Source organism: Panthera tigris, chromosome C2 (genome assembly GCF_018350195.1).
Source record: "Panthera tigris isolate Pti1 chromosome C2, P.tigris_Pti1_mat1.1, whole genome shotgun sequence".
In the NCBI taxonomy this organism is placed as follows: Eukaryota; Metazoa; Chordata; class Mammalia; order Carnivora; family Felidae; genus Panthera; species Panthera tigris.
The window spans coordinates 140,958,513-140,975,325 of record NC_056668.1 but is presented as its reverse complement, the minus strand read 5'-3'; the positions used below and the strand labels follow the sequence as shown (position 1 = coordinate 140,975,325).

General features: G+C 37.5%; 1 protein-coding gene across 3 annotated transcripts in view; it reads left to right on the top strand.

Annotated features, from left to right (window-relative positions):
• Positions 1-16,813, top strand: part of NGLY1 (N-glycanase 1) — a 63,065-nt gene that overhangs the window by 29,099 nt on the left and 17,153 nt on the right. For all 3 annotated transcript variants that reach the window (XM_042998452.1, XM_007097493.3, XM_042998453.1), the window contains 4 exons: positions 941-1,106; positions 11,396-11,618; positions 15,520-15,641; positions 16,621-16,766. In XM_042998452.1, coding sequence (XP_042854386.1) covers positions 941-1,106; positions 11,396-11,618; positions 15,520-15,641; positions 16,621-16,766 — 657 coding nt within the window. The remainder of the gene's footprint in view (positions 1-940; positions 1,107-11,395; positions 11,619-15,519; positions 15,642-16,620; positions 16,767-16,813) is intronic.

Sequence of the window (16,813 nt, the reverse complement as noted above, 5' to 3'; positions counted from 1 at the left end):
GTTTTTCTTTGCTTCTGGGAGTCTCAGCATCCTCCCTCACTGCTGAGAGGTATACTTCTTTGTTGACAAGGAGTGATGGGGATAGGGTGGAGAAAATGCTAGCTGTCCCTCCTGCAGAGCTCAGCCAGTGTTCCTGATGCTTGTTCCAAGGCTTTTTTTGCTCTGGATCCTGTGGCTCCTCTACCCTTGGGATTATTTTGAGAACATTTTTTAGTTTGTGTAACCACTCTTGGCGGCGGGGGTGGGGGGGGTGCATATTGCCATGTTTTTTTTCCTTTAATCCATTTGTGTCTGTTTTTCTCCTTCAGGAATTTCTCAAAATTCCTGATCCCTTCAAGAGTACTCCTCCCTTGTTAATGCCATATAGAGTTTTCTTAAAAAATTATGTTACTGGGTGCCTGGGTGGCTCAGTCAGTTAAACATCCGAGTCTTGGTTTCAGCTAAGTTCGTGATCTCACAGTTCATGAGTTTGAGCCCCACATCAGGCTCTGCACTGAAAGTGCAGAGACTGCTTGGGATTTTCTCTTCTACATGCACTTGCTCACTCTCTCTGTCTCTCAAAAAATAAACATTAAAAATTTTTTTTTCAAAAATTATGATACTTGCAGGGATTTGAAGTGGAAAAGCTATTATTCACATGCATTGCTCAGAGCAGTGTGTTGATCCAAACTTGTAATCAAGCATTTAGCGTATTCTTGTTTAAGTGCATCCTCAATGATACAATATATTCAGAGGAAAAAAATAGACGTATCTTAGACTGTGACCCAGATACGGGTATCTCCTAAAACTAATTTTATAAAGGTTTTGAGTATAGTTATGTGTATTTCAGTAAATTCATACATTCCTCTTTATCTATGAAATCATAGAACCATTGTTTTCTGTTACGTGTTATTTTTGTAGCATATGGAGAAAAGCTAACTTCAGTATTTTTTTCTATTAGGTTACCACTGATTCGGTCATTCTAAAAGTTCTGCGGTCCAACATTCAGCATGTGCTGATGTATGAGAACCTTGCTCTCCAGGAAAAAGCACTGGCTTGTATTCCAGTCCAAGAACTAAAAAGGAGATCTCAAGAAAAGTTATCTAGAGCTAGAAAATTGGATAAAGGTAGTGGCTTTATATGACCGTTCATTGCTAAATATACATCATTGCTAAATGGAAATACTGAAATGATGCCTTTTGCTGTATACATCATAAAATTCTAACCTATTAATATGTTGATGTCTCAAGTTAAAACAGTAGTAAAATTTTATTGCACATATCTTATGGACACATCTATTAACATTTTTTTTTTCTTACTTCAGTATGTATTTGCAGTTTAATCATTGGTATGTGAATTTTTTTAGGTATAGTAGAACTTTAGTCTGTGGAACATACAGCATTTTTAATAAATTTTAATGTGAATCAGACAGAAAACACATTCAAGATTAATCTATATGATTAGACCATTGACTCACTTTGGTTAATAAAGAGATAGTATTTACTGATTAAGAGTATGGATCTTGAAGCCAACTGCCTGGGAAGAAATTCAGCTCTGCCACTTTACCGTACATCACTGAGCCAGTAATTTAATCTCTAGGTCTCAATTTCTTCATTTGAAAATTTGATTTTGGGGGCACCTGGGTGGCTCAGTCAGTTGAGCATCTGACTTCGGCTCAGGTCATGATCCCACAGTTTGTGGGTTTGAACCCCACGTCGGACTCTGTGCTGACCACTTGCTCAGAGCCTGGAGCCTGCTTCGGATTCTGTCTCCTTCTCTCTCTGCGCCTCCCCCGCTCACACTTTGTCTCACTCTGTTTCTCAAAAATAAATAAATGTAAAAAAATTTTTTTAAAAAGGTGATTTTTAAAAGTAAATGAGATAGAACAAGTAAATGGCTCAGAATGATACCTGCCACACTCATCAACCAATAATTATTTGTTATCATTAATGGTTTTAGAATTTTAGTTATTTTTCCAACATCAGCATTTTTACTTTGGGTTTTTATGTAATTAGCTTTTATCTAAATCATTTCTTAATACTAAATTTTCTAGGGGATGATGTAATTTTTTTGGTGGTTGCCTTAGTTTTAGTAAACAGTTTTAACTAATCTAAGTCCACCTTCAAAAACACTATTCTTTGTCATGTATAGTGCAGATACCTCTTAAAAGAATTGTCCCAATTCTTCCCTCCCGTCCTTATGACATTGCTGTCATATACTGCAATCACCTAATAATACATTGCTGTTGTTATTAAACAAGTTACTTTTTAGGCCACGGATAAGAAAAACACAAGATTCTCTTTTACTTTCATATATTCCTTTTCTGACACTTTCTTTCTCTAGATCTGAGTTTCTGACCTTTACCTTTTTCCTTCTTCCTGAAGAACTTCTTTTTAATATTTCTTTCAGGGCAGCTCTGTCAGAGGTGATTCCCTCACTTTTTCATTGCCTGAGAAAGCCTTTATTTTTTTCTTCCCGCTTGAAGGATAGTATCACTGGGATATAGAATTCTAGGTTGGTTCTAGTGTTCTTTCAACAACACTTTATTTTACTCCACAGTCTTCTTGCCTGCATTGTTTATGACCAGAAGTTGGCTATGGTCCCCATGCTTATTCTTGAACAGTTAAGGTTCCCCCACACCTGCCAGCTCCTCATCCCCAGCTTTATTCAAGATTTTCTCTTTGTCTATGGTTTTCTGCAGTTTGAACATGACAAGCCTAGGTGCAGCTTCTTGGTTGGTGTTTCTGAGCTTCCTAGATCTGTGGTTTGGAATCTCATTAATTTTGGAAAATTCTTGGCCATTATTGCGTCAGATATTTCTTTTGTTTCTTTCTCCCTTTTCCTTCTGGTATTCCAAAATGAAGATACTCTATTTTACCTTCATCTATCTCTTCCTCAGTTTCCCACAGTTCTTAGTGCTCTGGTCCATTTTGAGATTCTCTTGCAATTCTTGGATGTCCTGTGCCCCTTTTCTTTTTTTTTCCTTTATTCTTTTTTTTCCTCTTTGATTTTTAGTTTGGGAAGTTTCTGTTAACCTATCTGCAAGCTCACTGTCCTTGGCTACGTCTTACCTACTGATGAGCCTATGAAGCTCATTCTTTTTTTTTTTTTTTTTTTTTTAAGTTTCTTTATTTCTGAGAGAGAGAGAGAGAGAGAGAGAGAGAGAGAGCGCGCGCGCATGAGTGGGGGAGGAGCAGAGAGAGGGAGACACAGAATCCAAAGCAGGCTCCAGGCTCCGAGCGCAATGTGGGGGCTCGAACCCACGAACTGCGAGACCATGACTCCAGCTGAAGTTGGATGCTTAATGGACTGAGCCACCCAGGTACCCCCCATGAAGGGCATTCTTTTTTTTTTTTTTAATTTTTTTTCAACGTTTTTTATTTATTTTTGGGACAGAGAGAGACAGAGCATGAACGGGGGAGGGGCAGAGAGAGAGGGAGACACAGAATCGGAAACAGGCTCCAGGCTCCGAGCCATCAGCCCAGAGCCTGACGCGGGGCTCGAACTCACAGACCGCGAGATCGTGACCTGGCTGAAGTCGGACGCCCAACCGACTGCGCCACCCAGGCGCCCCCCCATGAAGGGCATTCTTAAGTGTTCTTGATTTCTACCATTTCCTTTAGATTTTTTTTAAAGTTTCTAAATAACAACAAAAAAATCTATTTACATTATCCATCTATTCTTACATGGTGTCTACTTTTTTCATGAGAAACCTAATATATTCATCATAATTATTTTAAATTTTTTGTCTGTTAATTCCAAAATCTGTGCCATATCTGAGTAGTTCTGATACTTGCTTTGTCTCTTCAGACTGTTTTTCATGCCTTTTAGCAAATCTTAACATTTTGTTGGAAGTTGGACATGATGTATTGGGTAATAGGAGCTGAGGTGAATAGGCCTTTTATGTAAGGTTTTATGTCCATTTAATGAGGAGTTGGGCTATGTTTAATGTTTGCCATAGGTGTCAGAAGCTTCAGATTTCCTCTGGTATTCTTGTCTTCCCTCTTGTCTTTGGGCTTTCCTAAGAACTCCTTAGAGTCTGTATCTTTTAGTGTATTCCATTTTTTTTACACTAGAGCATTGTTGGTATAATGCAGAGGGGAGGAGAAGCCCTCTGTCATCTTCTGAGTAAATCTCAATTAAGTTTTAGTGGGTCTGTATCCTCAGGCTTGTGACCTTCCCAAGTCTTTCTTAACTTTTCCCCCCCATAGGCAAGATAAGAAGGCTAGAGACGGCTAGGGCCAGGGAAGTCCCCTTTCCCCACTTCAGAAAAGGCTCTGGTAAAATCTTTTTTCCCTGAAGAATAGGCCTTAATTGTAGAGAATAATCTGGGTATACTTTACAATTCTTAATCTTCTCCTCTCCTTCCCAGAGCTATGAAGGAATCTTTTCTTTTTTTAATTTATTTATTTTGAGAGCGTGCACACACATACACACACACATTCAAGCAGGGGAGGTGAAGGGAGAGGGAGACGGAGAGAGAGAATCCCAAGCAGGTTCCACGCTGCCCTGTCAGCACAGAGCCCAACATGGGGCTTGATCTCACAAGTGTGAGATGATGACCTAAGCTGAAATCAAGAGTCAGTCGCTTAACCAACTGAGCCACCCAGGAGCCCCTCTTTTTTGGTTCTTTACCAAGAAAACCTGATGGAATTCTTGGAGGGAAAACCCTCAAACGTGTTAGGAATCCCTCCTAAGACTGTGTTTCTTATTCAAGCTAGTCCATATTCAGCCTCCAGCAGTTTGTCAAAATTACCATTTAAGTGTTTCTTACCAATTTATGACTCTGGTGGCTTATTTTCCATATAGCAGATGCTGGTTGTGATTCTCTGTATTTGTCTGTTTCTCCAGATTTCAGGGTGACAGTTTGCCCTGTGAACTCTTCTGAACTCAAGAAAAGTCAGTGATTTTGGTTTATTCAGTTTTTTACTGTTGTAACAATGCGAATGAAAACTCTAAGCTCTTTACGTGTTAGAGCTAAAACCAGAAGTCTCTCAGAGGGATTAACTGTGTGTCTCTTTTCCTTTTTTAATCATTTAATCACTTCTTACATATATCATGAAGATATTTTGCTGCCCATTGTATTTTGGTAGTTTTGTCTTTATTATAGTATTATACTGTGTCATTTCCTTGTATTTGATGACCAGTCTGGGCCTTAGTCTAAATTCAGCAACATTGTTATGAGACCTTGAGACAATTCTTCATGTTGGATTAATAGATTTTTACTATTTATGAGATAAGAATGCTTATTAATATGTGATCACAAAGACCCTGTCCACTTTAAAGTACTGTGCTCCTTTAGATAATGCCTGACATAAATGCCTGTCTAATAGGTACTAACTGAAGCGTGTTTTGTGTGTGAGTCATTGGGCTAAGCCCCGCAGGGGAGACACAGCAGTGTCCCTGCTGACATTTGCCTGGCATGTTTTCCCTCTAATTATAAAGGTAATATGTGGCTTTTTGGTAGAAGATTTGGAAAATAGGAATAAGATAAGACATCTATAACTTCATCTCATCAGAGTATGACTTAAGATTTATCTATATATCCTCTCACACTTAAATTAAAAAAGTTAAAAATCCTGTTCTTTAGTTACTAATGTACTAATGAGTACATGAACACATTTTAAGTGCTCATTAACCACAAGTGATTTGTGGCCACCCTGTCGGACAGTGTGGATATGAACTATTTCCATTATTGCTGAAAGTTCTATTGGATGCTGCTGTTCTACAAAAACAGTAGGGTACTGAAAGATGAAAGAGTAAGAGTAATAAGTGGGAGAAATCCAAATATATAGTGAAATAAGTGGTATTACAGACATAATGGCTGTATTTTTTCAGGTTAGAGTGGGCTGTGAGCAATGGGATTTGACCCCAGTGGCTTAAGATTTATTTTCTCATGTAAGAAATTATTGAGGGAGGCAGTCTGATGCTACTGGTAGGCTCTGAGACATTATCAGAAGCCTAGGTTCTTTCATCTTTTGGTGCCGGCATACATGGTTTCCATTCCGCAAGTTACGTCTCATAGTCCAAGGTGACTGCTAAAGCTCCAGCCATTATATCCGCAGACCAGGCATCAGGAAGAAGAAAAGCAGAGAAAGCAAAAGGTACCTCTAAGCTGAGCCTGTTCTCTTGAAGCAGCCTTCCTTGGCATCTCACACCAATCTTCGTCATTTGGCCTCATTTAGCTCCAAGGGAGGCTGGGACCTGTAGTCTTTTTAGCTAATGCATTGCCATCCTAAATAAATCAGAATCCTGTAAATAAAGTATTGGCAGATGGATGTTGTATGGCAAGGAGCACCTTTGGCACTGAGATGATTACAAAGCCTCCTTTGTCCAGGTTGGTGATTTTCTTTCATTGTGGGTTTTTTTGGTGTGTTATCTGTTTGTTTTTTCATTTCCTCCTCAAATTAAATCTTCTGGGTTTCTGACTAGGAAAAGTGTTCTGGTTTGAAGCAGAAGTGAGAACCTTGGAACACTGCCCGCTGAGATACCTTTAGAGATAGTTGAGGCTCAGAGAAGTGTGATTTCATAGCTCTGGCTTGAAAGACTGAAGAGTTGTCATGATTGAGTGTTCCAAATATAGGTGAAACACCTATTTCGAAGAGGAAGAACCCTGTCATTTTAGAAAAGTGAAATAAAATATATGTTGGCCTACTGAATTGAATATGAAGACATGGGAGGAAAAATGTTGAGTATTAAGGTGTGTCTAAGGATGAGGCTACCTAGACAGATGTTTTACTGGTTCTCTTCTCTTTTTGTTTTTATGTTTATTTAATGTTCTTGCGAGTGACAGAGGGACAGAGAGAGGGAGACATAGAATTTGAAGCAGGCTGCAGGCTCCAAGGTGTCAGCACAGAGCCCAATGTGGGGTTCAGACTCCCAACCCACGAGATCATCACCTAAGCCAAAGTCAGACACTCAGCCGACTGAGCCACTCAGGCGCCCCAATGGGTTCTCTTCTTATTCCCTCTTTTGTACACTAATGTCTGGTTTTCATAGGATGGAGTTAAGACCTAAAGTTGTTGATTTTATTTTTGTCACTGAAAAATTACCAGAAATCTATTCGTATGTTGTTTTTGAAGATGCTAAATTTATTAATCTAAAGTCTTTTTTTTTTTTTAGGTTTATTTATTTGAGAGAAAGAGTGCACAGGGGAGGGGCAGAGAGAGGGAGAGAGAGAATCCAAAGCAGGCTCCATGTTGTCAGAAGAGCTCAATGCAGGGCTCAGTCTCACAAACCATGAGATCACAACCTGAGCCAAAATCAGGAGTTAGGCACTTAACCAACTGAGCCACCCGGGCACCCCCTTGAAGTCTTGATTATAATTTTAAAATATACACTCCACACTCTAATATATTCTCCATATTTTCCCAGAATTTACCATCTAAAACAAACAAACAAAAAAACCAAACACAGGCACACAACAAAAAAGAATTTAGCATCTAAGTCAAACCTTCCTTTAAGCCCCATAACTCTGAGCTTTCTGAGCTCTTATCCTCTACAGACAGGATTCCACTTGCATTTCTCTGAGCCATAATTAAGGATATTGCTTGATCAAGGAGCACTGTCCCTGGTGGGCCTCACACTCTGTGTGCCAGTTCTACTTCTGGCTGGGAGGCTGCAGTACCTAGAATGCAGAAATACAAGTATTCTGTCTTCCTTACCCTTCTTTTCCCATTTTGATAAGGACTATTTGGTGAACAGTATTAATTCTAAGTAATATTATGAGACTTGTTTGTTTAGTCCTTCCACCATTCATTCAGGTATTTAATGCATGACAAGCACAGTTCAAGGTGTTGGGGATACAGCAGTGAACAGAGCAAAGTCTGCTGTCATTGGGTGAGAGACTAAAAAAAACCCAATACGCAAATAGAGCGCGTAGTGGTAAGTGCTGGGAAGACAAACAAATCAGGATAACAGAATAGAGAGTGACTAGGAAGGATGCTGTTTGTATAGAGTTGTCAGGAAAGTCTTCTCTGGAAAGCAGGGATTTCCACTGCAGTTAGGGGGAACCAACAACTGCAAAGGCTCCCCGCGGTGCAGGTGAACTTGGTCCCTATAAGGGATGGCAGGGAGGACATGGTGCCTGCCACAGAATGAACAAGACAGAGGTCAGAGAAGTAAAGGGGGTACATTAGTTTCCTGTGTCTGCTGTAACAAGCGGTCACAAACTTGGTGACCTAAAACAACAGGAATGTATTCACTTGCAGTTCTGGAAGCCGCAAGTCCATAATCAGAATCGCTGGGTTGAAATCAAGGTGTCAACAGGGTCTCATTATCTCTTTCTGTTCCACTATCACATCACCTTCTGTGTATGTGTAGAATTTCCCTCTGCTTCCCTCTTTTAAGGGTACAGCATGCATTTAGGGCCCACCCAGATAATCCAGTATAATCCCACATCTCCATATCCTTAATCATATCTTCAAAGTTTTGTTTTGTTTTGTTTTGTTTTTTGTTTTTTTGCTATGTTAGGAGTTAGAGACTCCAGGGGTTAGAATATGCTTATCTTAAAAAAAAATATGTGTATCTTTTGGTGGACCATTTTTCAGCCTACCAGAGGAGACCAACTGTGGTAAGAAAGGGCAAGAGTAGAAACTGAACTGTATCCTGAGTGAGATGGAAACCCAGTGGAGGGTTTTAAGTGACATAATCTACCTTGCATTTTTTAAAAGATTACTCTGCTGTAGGCACTTGATGGAGAAGGATGGCAGTGCTATATTTCTCAAGCTCATTTTTAATCTAATACCAACTTTCATATTATATAAGTAGAGCTAGATTTGGAAAGCTAGGCGGCTCAGTCAAGTTAAGCATCCAACTTCAGCTTAGGTCATGATCTCATGGTTTGTGGATTTGAGTCCCGCATCAGACTCTGTGCTGACAGCTTCAGATCTTCTGTTCCCCCTCTCTCCCTGCCCCTCCCCAGCACACGCACTCTCTCTCTCAAAAATAAATAAACTTTATTTAAAAATGCATTAAAAAAAAAAAGAAGCTAGACTCTCCCTGCCAATCAGTCACATCTCTTCCATAGGTTAACAGCTATTATCATATGATGTGTTCCTTTTCATATCTTTTCGTATGTTAATACATAGGAAATACACCCATAGTTACGTGTAAAAATAGTTTAAGCTGTGTGGATTTACATAAAATTTATCATCCCATAGATCTTCAGTTTCTTGATGTTTTTCATTTACTAATGTGTTTTAAAAATCTTTTTAACTCTCCATAGTGTTCTATAGTATGCATGTACTATTATGTATACAGTTCCCTATTGATAAACATGGAGATTATTTACCATTTTTTTTTTTCTATTCTAAGTATTCCTGCAGTGAGAATTCCTGTAAAGCATGCCTCCTGGTGTATATATATGCACAAGTGTTTCTCTGGGATAAATATAAATGTCAAGGATGTGTTGATACTTTTATACTGTAATGGATCCTGCCAAACAAATTGCCTTCCATTGTACATAAAAAGTGTCTTGAGAGTATTTGTTTCCACTTAATGAAATTATTGGACTTCTTTTATGGACTTTGAATTTATCTAATGGGTTTGCTAATATTCTTAACGATTTATAGAAGTTCTATATATATTCTGCGTACTTTTCTTTGTTAAACATGTTACTTTTTTTCCTCCCAGTGTTCTTTGTTTAATTTCATGTAGTGTTCTTTGTTTAATTTCATGTGGTATATCTTTTGAAATTCATGTTACAAAGTTAATATAAGAAAATTTATTTTTTTTCCATTATTAATTTCACAATCTGCATCTTGCTTAAGAAGGCCCTTCTATACCACAAAGCCATAAACGTGTTCTTTTGCAATTTCTGCCTTTATAGTATTCCTCCTCTCAGTATGTTATGTAAATTCTGTTGTACCCAAATCATTATTTTTATTTAAAAAAAATTTTTTTAACGTTTATTCATTTTTGAGAGACAGAGAGAGACAGAGCATGAGTGGGGAAGGGGCAGAGAGAGGGAGACACAGAACCTGAAGCAGGCTCCAGGCTCCGACCTGTCAGCACAGAGCCCGACATCGGGCTTGAACCCACAAACCGTGAGATCATGACCTGAGCTGAAGTCGGGTGCTCAACCTACTGAGCCACCCAGGCGCCCCCCAAATCATTTATTGAATCGTCCATCCTCTTAGAACTACTTTGAAAGGCTAACTTCATCAGATATTATGTATCACTTAAAAATCTATTTTTCAGGAGTCTTCCTTTGTTTCAGTAATCTACTTTGTCTATTTTTCACCAATATCACAATATTTTAATTATTTTTGTGATTTTGTAATGTGTTTTGACATGTATTAGATGAATTTATCTTATTGTTCTTATTCAAAGTTATGTTGACCATTTTGTCTTTCATGTGAATTTGCAGTTTGTCAAATTTTATGAAAAATTACTTTATAAATTTTAATTACATAAAATTTGTAATTATTTTTAATTTTAATTGGTATTACATTAAATTACAGATTAATTAGTAGATAATTAACAACTTTAGAATATTGTTTTCCCATCCGGGAACATAATCTGTTTCTAGCCTTTATAGTCTCTAGGTTTTTGTATAATACAGTTTTTTTCTATTTTGAACTGTATCAAACAGAAATACAAAAACACCTATGACCAGCATTGAACTTTATTAGATCTTAACGTTATGCCATATATTTCCTTCAAGTATGTTTTATTATCACTTCTTAATAATAAAACATGAAAAGATAGAAATGAGAACTCCCTAGATATGTCTTCTAGATTCATTTCTCCTCTCCTTCCCTTCTTTCCAAAGATACCACAGTCTTGAATATGATCAAGAGAAATCTTTTTAAAGTAGATATAATATTAACAGGCCATACATACCTGCTGGGGTTGTTACATACATTGTAGGCATTGTTCTCTTTTTAGTTGATGTGTGGTGAGTGTCCACAGATAGATTACATTGTGTAGTTGAAAGACTAAGAAAAGTTGATAGGGTGATTTTTTAGGTGTCTGGAATTCTCTGATTTCTGCTTGTGATTTTGTGATTGTTTCATGTTTACTGGTATATATACCTGATAACAAATTGAATATAGTCATTTTTAAATATTTTTAAGAATCAGAATGATTTTCTTACCTCCCTGTGTTTCAAGATCAATTCCACATTAACCATAGTTCCCTGAGAGGTGGTTACATTCAGCTCACTTTAGTACATAATGTCAGTTATGGTGGTAAATGGCATACTGCTATAAATGTGCAAGGCATTATGTCGTATTTCATCCTGATTCACGATATGCTGACAGTTCTTTTCTTGCATCATATTTGAGAATACCTTTTAGATCATCTTATATTTTCATATATTTCAGCTCCATATTTTAGAATAAAATATGTGTGTGTGTGTATTTTTAGTTTTTGTCAGCTTCAGATCTTACTTGGTTCTGTTTTAACTTCTCAGGTACTGATGTAAGTGAGGAGGATTTTCTTCTGCTGGAGCTTTTACACTGGTTTAAGGAAGAATTTTTTCAATGGGTGAATGACATTTTGTGCAGCAAATGTGGTGGCCAGACTAAGTCTAGAGGTGAATCATTATTTCCCAATGATGATGAACTGAAGTGGGGTGCGAACAGAGTAGAAGATCATTACTGTGATACATGCCAGTTCAGCAATCGATTCCCAAGGTGAGTGTCCACTGGACAGTAAAGTCAGAGTGATCTCTTAATGGAATGGTTAGAAAAGAATTTTTATTAAATGAGCTTTTTAATTATTAGAAATATATTCCTCTAAGACAGAGGTCAGCAAGCTATGGCTGGTAGGGTAAGTCCAGCCCACATCCTATTTTTGTAAATACTGGAACACATTTATTCTGATTTGTGTGCTTATGGTCTGTAACTCCTTTCACATTATAATGTCAGGGTTGAATACTGGCAACAGTGGCCATATGGCCTACAAAGTCTAAAGTAATTACTGTCTTAAAAATTTTTTTTGATTGTTTATTTATTTTTGAGAGAAAGAAATGGAGAGAGACCGAGCACAAGCAAGGAAGGGGCAGAGAGAGAGAGGGAGACACAGAATCCAAACCAGTTCCGGGCTCTGAGCTGTCAGAAAGAGCCCAACGTGGGGCTCTAACTCACAAACCGTGAGATCATGACCTCAGACAAAGTTGGACACTTAACCGACTGAGCCACCCAGGCACCCCAGTTACTGTCTTTTTATAGGAAAATTTTGTTTACTCTTTCTCTAGCATATATTGAGTGTAGAGGCACCTGGATGGCTCAGTCAGTTAAGCATCCAACTTGGGCTCAGGACGTGATCTCATGGTTCATGAGTTAGAGCCCCTCATCAGGCTCACTGCTGTCAGCTTGTGAGTGCAAAGCCTGTTTCAAATCCTCTGTCCCCCTCTCTCTGCCCCTCCCCAGCTTGGGCTCTCTGAAAAATAAATAAATTAATAAATTTAAATAAATAAATAAAGTGTGGTCTTAGCACATTTAATGCTATAAATCTTTTTTTTTTTAAATATTTTCTTTTAAGTTTCTTATTTGAAAGAGACAGCATGACTGGGGGAGGGGCAGAGAGTGAGTTGGGAGAGAGAATCCCAAGCAGTCTCCACGCTGTCAGTGCAGAGCCCAACATAAGGCTCTCATGAAACTGCGAGATCATGACCAGAGCCGAAACCAAGAGTCAGTTGCTTAACTGACTAAATCACCCAGCTGCCCTAATGCTGTAAATCTTGTATTGTTCTTTTAATTACATAACTTGTAACTTTCTGATAACTTTATTAATAATTGATAGCACATAAAAATAACACTAATGACATTAATAATACTACTGATACATTGTGATAGTAAACACAATGAGGTACATAAAATAATCATCAGATGCTAATATGGAAGGTAGAAGTATAATGCCATCATATTAACGACAGAATTTTAATCAGGTGCCTTCCCCACCCAATCTAATGTATCCTCATTATTTAAATTTTAAACTAAGGAAGTTTGAACTTTTCAATTAACTTTTTTCATCCTTTAATTCACAAGCCTCTCATCAGATTTTTTAAATTGGCAATACTTATAAACATTGGTCGTATCATCAGTCAAGAAAAGATACCAAGTTTTGAAATACCTCATTTTGGACACATAGGGACTTAGTTTTGTCCTACATATAGAGTTGGGATGACGAACAGTATTAATTCTAGGCTAAGCTGGTTATGCAACTTGGCACAAGTAGTATATAGAGGAGGCATAGGATGTGCTAATTCTGCCACTGTTACTGCTTCATGTAAATTTACATCTGTTTTTGGGGCGCCTGGGTGGCTCAGCTGGTTGGGCAACTGACTTTAGCTCAGGTCATGATCTCGCAGTTTGTGAGTTTGAGCCCCGCATCGGGCTCTGTGCTGACAGCTCAGAGCCTGAAGCCTGCTTCAGATTCTGTGTCTCCCTTTCTCTCTGCCCCTTCCCTGCTCATGCTCTGTGTCTGTCTCTCAATAATAAATAAACGTTAAAAAAAATTTTTTTTTAATTTACATCTGTTTTCAATTACTTTTAATTATGTTGGTCATAAATTTATTTAAATTAAGTAGTTTAATGGCATCTGTTTAAGGCAAACTTATCATTGCAAAGCCAATTCATTCATGCAGTGGTTTCCTTCTACAAGCTTATGGCCAACATCTCTGCTCAGCTAGGGCACTTTTCTTGCTTAGCTTTATCAGTGAAATCCTTCTCAATGCATTATGCAAAATTTGGTGTTCTCCAGTTTTATGATTATAATTACAATAACTTTTTAAAAGATTGTGGCAAACACTTTCAAAAAATAATTTCCAAATTAGCAAGCACCTTTAAGTGGTTAAGAAGAAAAAAGTTCCATCAAAAAGATCATTCTACACTATAGTAGTATTTAATTTTTTTTTTAATTTTTTAATGTTTTTATTTATTTTTGAGAGAGAGAGAGACAGAGCATGAGCAGGGGAGGGGCAGTGGGAGGGAGACACAGAATCTGAAGAAGGCTCCAGGCTCTGAGCTGTTAGCACAAAGCCCGACGCAGGGCTCAAACTCACAGACTGTAAGATCATGACCTGAGCCGAAGTTGGACGCTCAACGGACTGAGCCACCCAGGCGCCCCCAGAATAGTAGTGTTTTAAGTAGAATTGAGTTCACTTAAGTTTTAAAATCTTTACTGAGTAGTTTGTTAAAGTTGTTTACCTTTTAAATACATGAGCTAATTATACCACTTGTTAGAATAATACTAATGCTTTAAGCAGATTTCCTAGAGAATCTCTGCCTGTCCAAATCTTATCTGTCCTTCAGGTCCCAGTTCAAATACAAACTTTCCTCCCAACCACACTCTGTAACACTAAATCTGACCTGTTGTATATGGTTTTGTCACATTCTGCCTTCTTCCTGTTAATGCCTGTAAACTCCTTTAAGGCTGTACCACTGTTTAACCATTTTCCACTATAGATTCTAACACAATGCCTCATATATTCTAGGCTCTTTAATCATTATTTAAGTATGTGAAATGAAGCTAATATAAAATTGTATGTCAACTATATTTCAATTAAAAATAATTTTGGGGACAGGGACAAAACATAAGAGACTTAAATACAGAGAACAAACTGACGATTACTAGAGGGCTAAAGGTGGTGGGATGGGCTGAATGGGAAGGAGCATTAAGGAAGGCACTTGTTGGGATGAGCACTGGGTTTTATATAAAGGGGATGAATCACTGGAATCTACTCCTAAAATCATTATTGCACTATAGGCTAACTAACTTGGATGTAAATTAAAAATAAATAAATAAATAAATGATAATAAAAAAGAAAAAACAAAAAAATTAATTTTTAAAAATGTGAAATTAAGAAATGTTGCTGTTTAGCACAGAGGTAATATAAATTGTTTAAATTATTGATTATGATAATGAATCAAGGCTTTTCTATGGTTATTTTATTTTATTTTATTTTCAAATTTTTGGTGAGTTTCATCTCATACCATGCATGTAATATAAAGCTAATAATGGGACTGTAGTGAAAAAGCAAGCCATGATGTTAACCACAATTAGGAATGAAGTTCCATATAGTACATGATTAAAAAGCAAATATTAATAAAGGTACAAAATCAGCAAAATCACCATACATTTGAATAAAATGCCAGCAAGTTACCATTGCTTATTAACGCAAAATAATACTTCAGGAAAAACTGACAACGAAACATAACAAACTTAACTGAATCCCAGTGTTATGCTCATCGTTTTAAAAAAAAGCAAATACTTTACCGGGAGCAAGACAAACTAAATTCTAAAAGAAAACATACTTCAGTGAACACTAAAGCTGTAGGACAAGTCCCCCGAATGTACAAAACTATCATAAAAGCTTTAATCTTCACCCTCAGACTGTAAAAATACATCATCTTCAGGGCCAGGTAAACAGAACCTGAAAATCCACCACCATTGCCAGAATCCCAAGGATCCCCTTCATTACTGGAACTCACTGCAGTGCAGATTGAGTCGGCCCTACATGCAGAACACCCCCTTTCAGTCCCTTTGCAGAGTTTGGTTGCAAAGTTGATAACTATGGTTATTTTAAAACAGGTATAATAACCCTGAGAAACTTTTGGAAACGAGATGTGGACGGTGTGGCGAGTGGGCCAATTGTTTTACGCTGTGCTGTCGAGCCTTAGGGTTTGAAGCTCGCTATGTTTGGGATTATACAGGTACGGAATGTGGTGTGAGCAAAGTAGTAGAGCTGTGCACACTTCAGGTTTGGGTTTACAGGCTGGGCTCATCGCTTTTTGTCTCTTACTTTCTGGCCTTGTCAGCCTGAGCTCCCATTTGCCGTCTGTAAATAACACTAATACCAACCTTGTAAGTTTTTTGTATAGAGTTGTACACCTACCACTTTGCCTGGTACTTTAAACATGGCCTATAAACATTCTTTTATTAACCATTTACCATGACATTTGTAACAGTGCTTTTTCTGTATGAGTAATAACATGTAATATGCTGTAGAAACCTTTACTTTTGTAGAGATTAGTATAAAAGACATAGTAATCTTAAACCTCAGTGTACAAAAAAAAATGTAATAAAAGCCTTGTGAAATTTATGTTGTTCTTATTTAGAAATGATTTATCATCTACATGTTAAAAAGTTGTTTTCCTTGTTCTTAGAATTTTCTTGTGTTTCTGTTGTTTTGTAGGATAAAATGAAACCTTCACTTAAGAGTTACTGTTCTCTTACAGTCAAATATAGAACATCAATAGCCAGAGATCCTTTGGGGGGCCTCCTACCTGTTCTGAGTCGTAAACGTCAAGAGAGACTGCAGTTTCCAAAGTGGCATTAGCTCCACATTAGCAAAAGCTGAGGCCCATGTTTCTGATGCCGTTGTTCAATATGTTCACCCTTTTAGAGTTATGGTTCACATAATTTTTAATGACACTTAAAACTAACCACCTTAAAGGACATTTTCCAAAAATATTTTTAAGGGTTTCAAAGAGAGAAATGAAAACAAATGTTCTGGAGTTTTGTGTGCCCCAAAAATGCTCAGTCCTATTAGCTAAAATTTAGACTGTTAGAAATTATTATACGATCCTTATCTTAGCAGTTTGTATGTAGTTGTTGGAAATCATTCTGGTTTTATAAACTTAACTTTTATATTCTTTCTTCCTGCTGTTTTCTTGTGTCTTACTTGAGTAGACCATGTCTGGACAGAAGTCTATTCACCTTCTCAGCAGCGGTGGCTGCACTGTGATGCATGTGAAGATGTCTGTGATAAGCCACTCCTTTATGAAGTAGGGTGGGGCAAGAAGCTTTCCTATGTCATAGCATTTTCTAAGGATGAGGTAAAGCATAAGAAAAAAAAGGGTTTTTTCTAAGAATAAAATAGAAT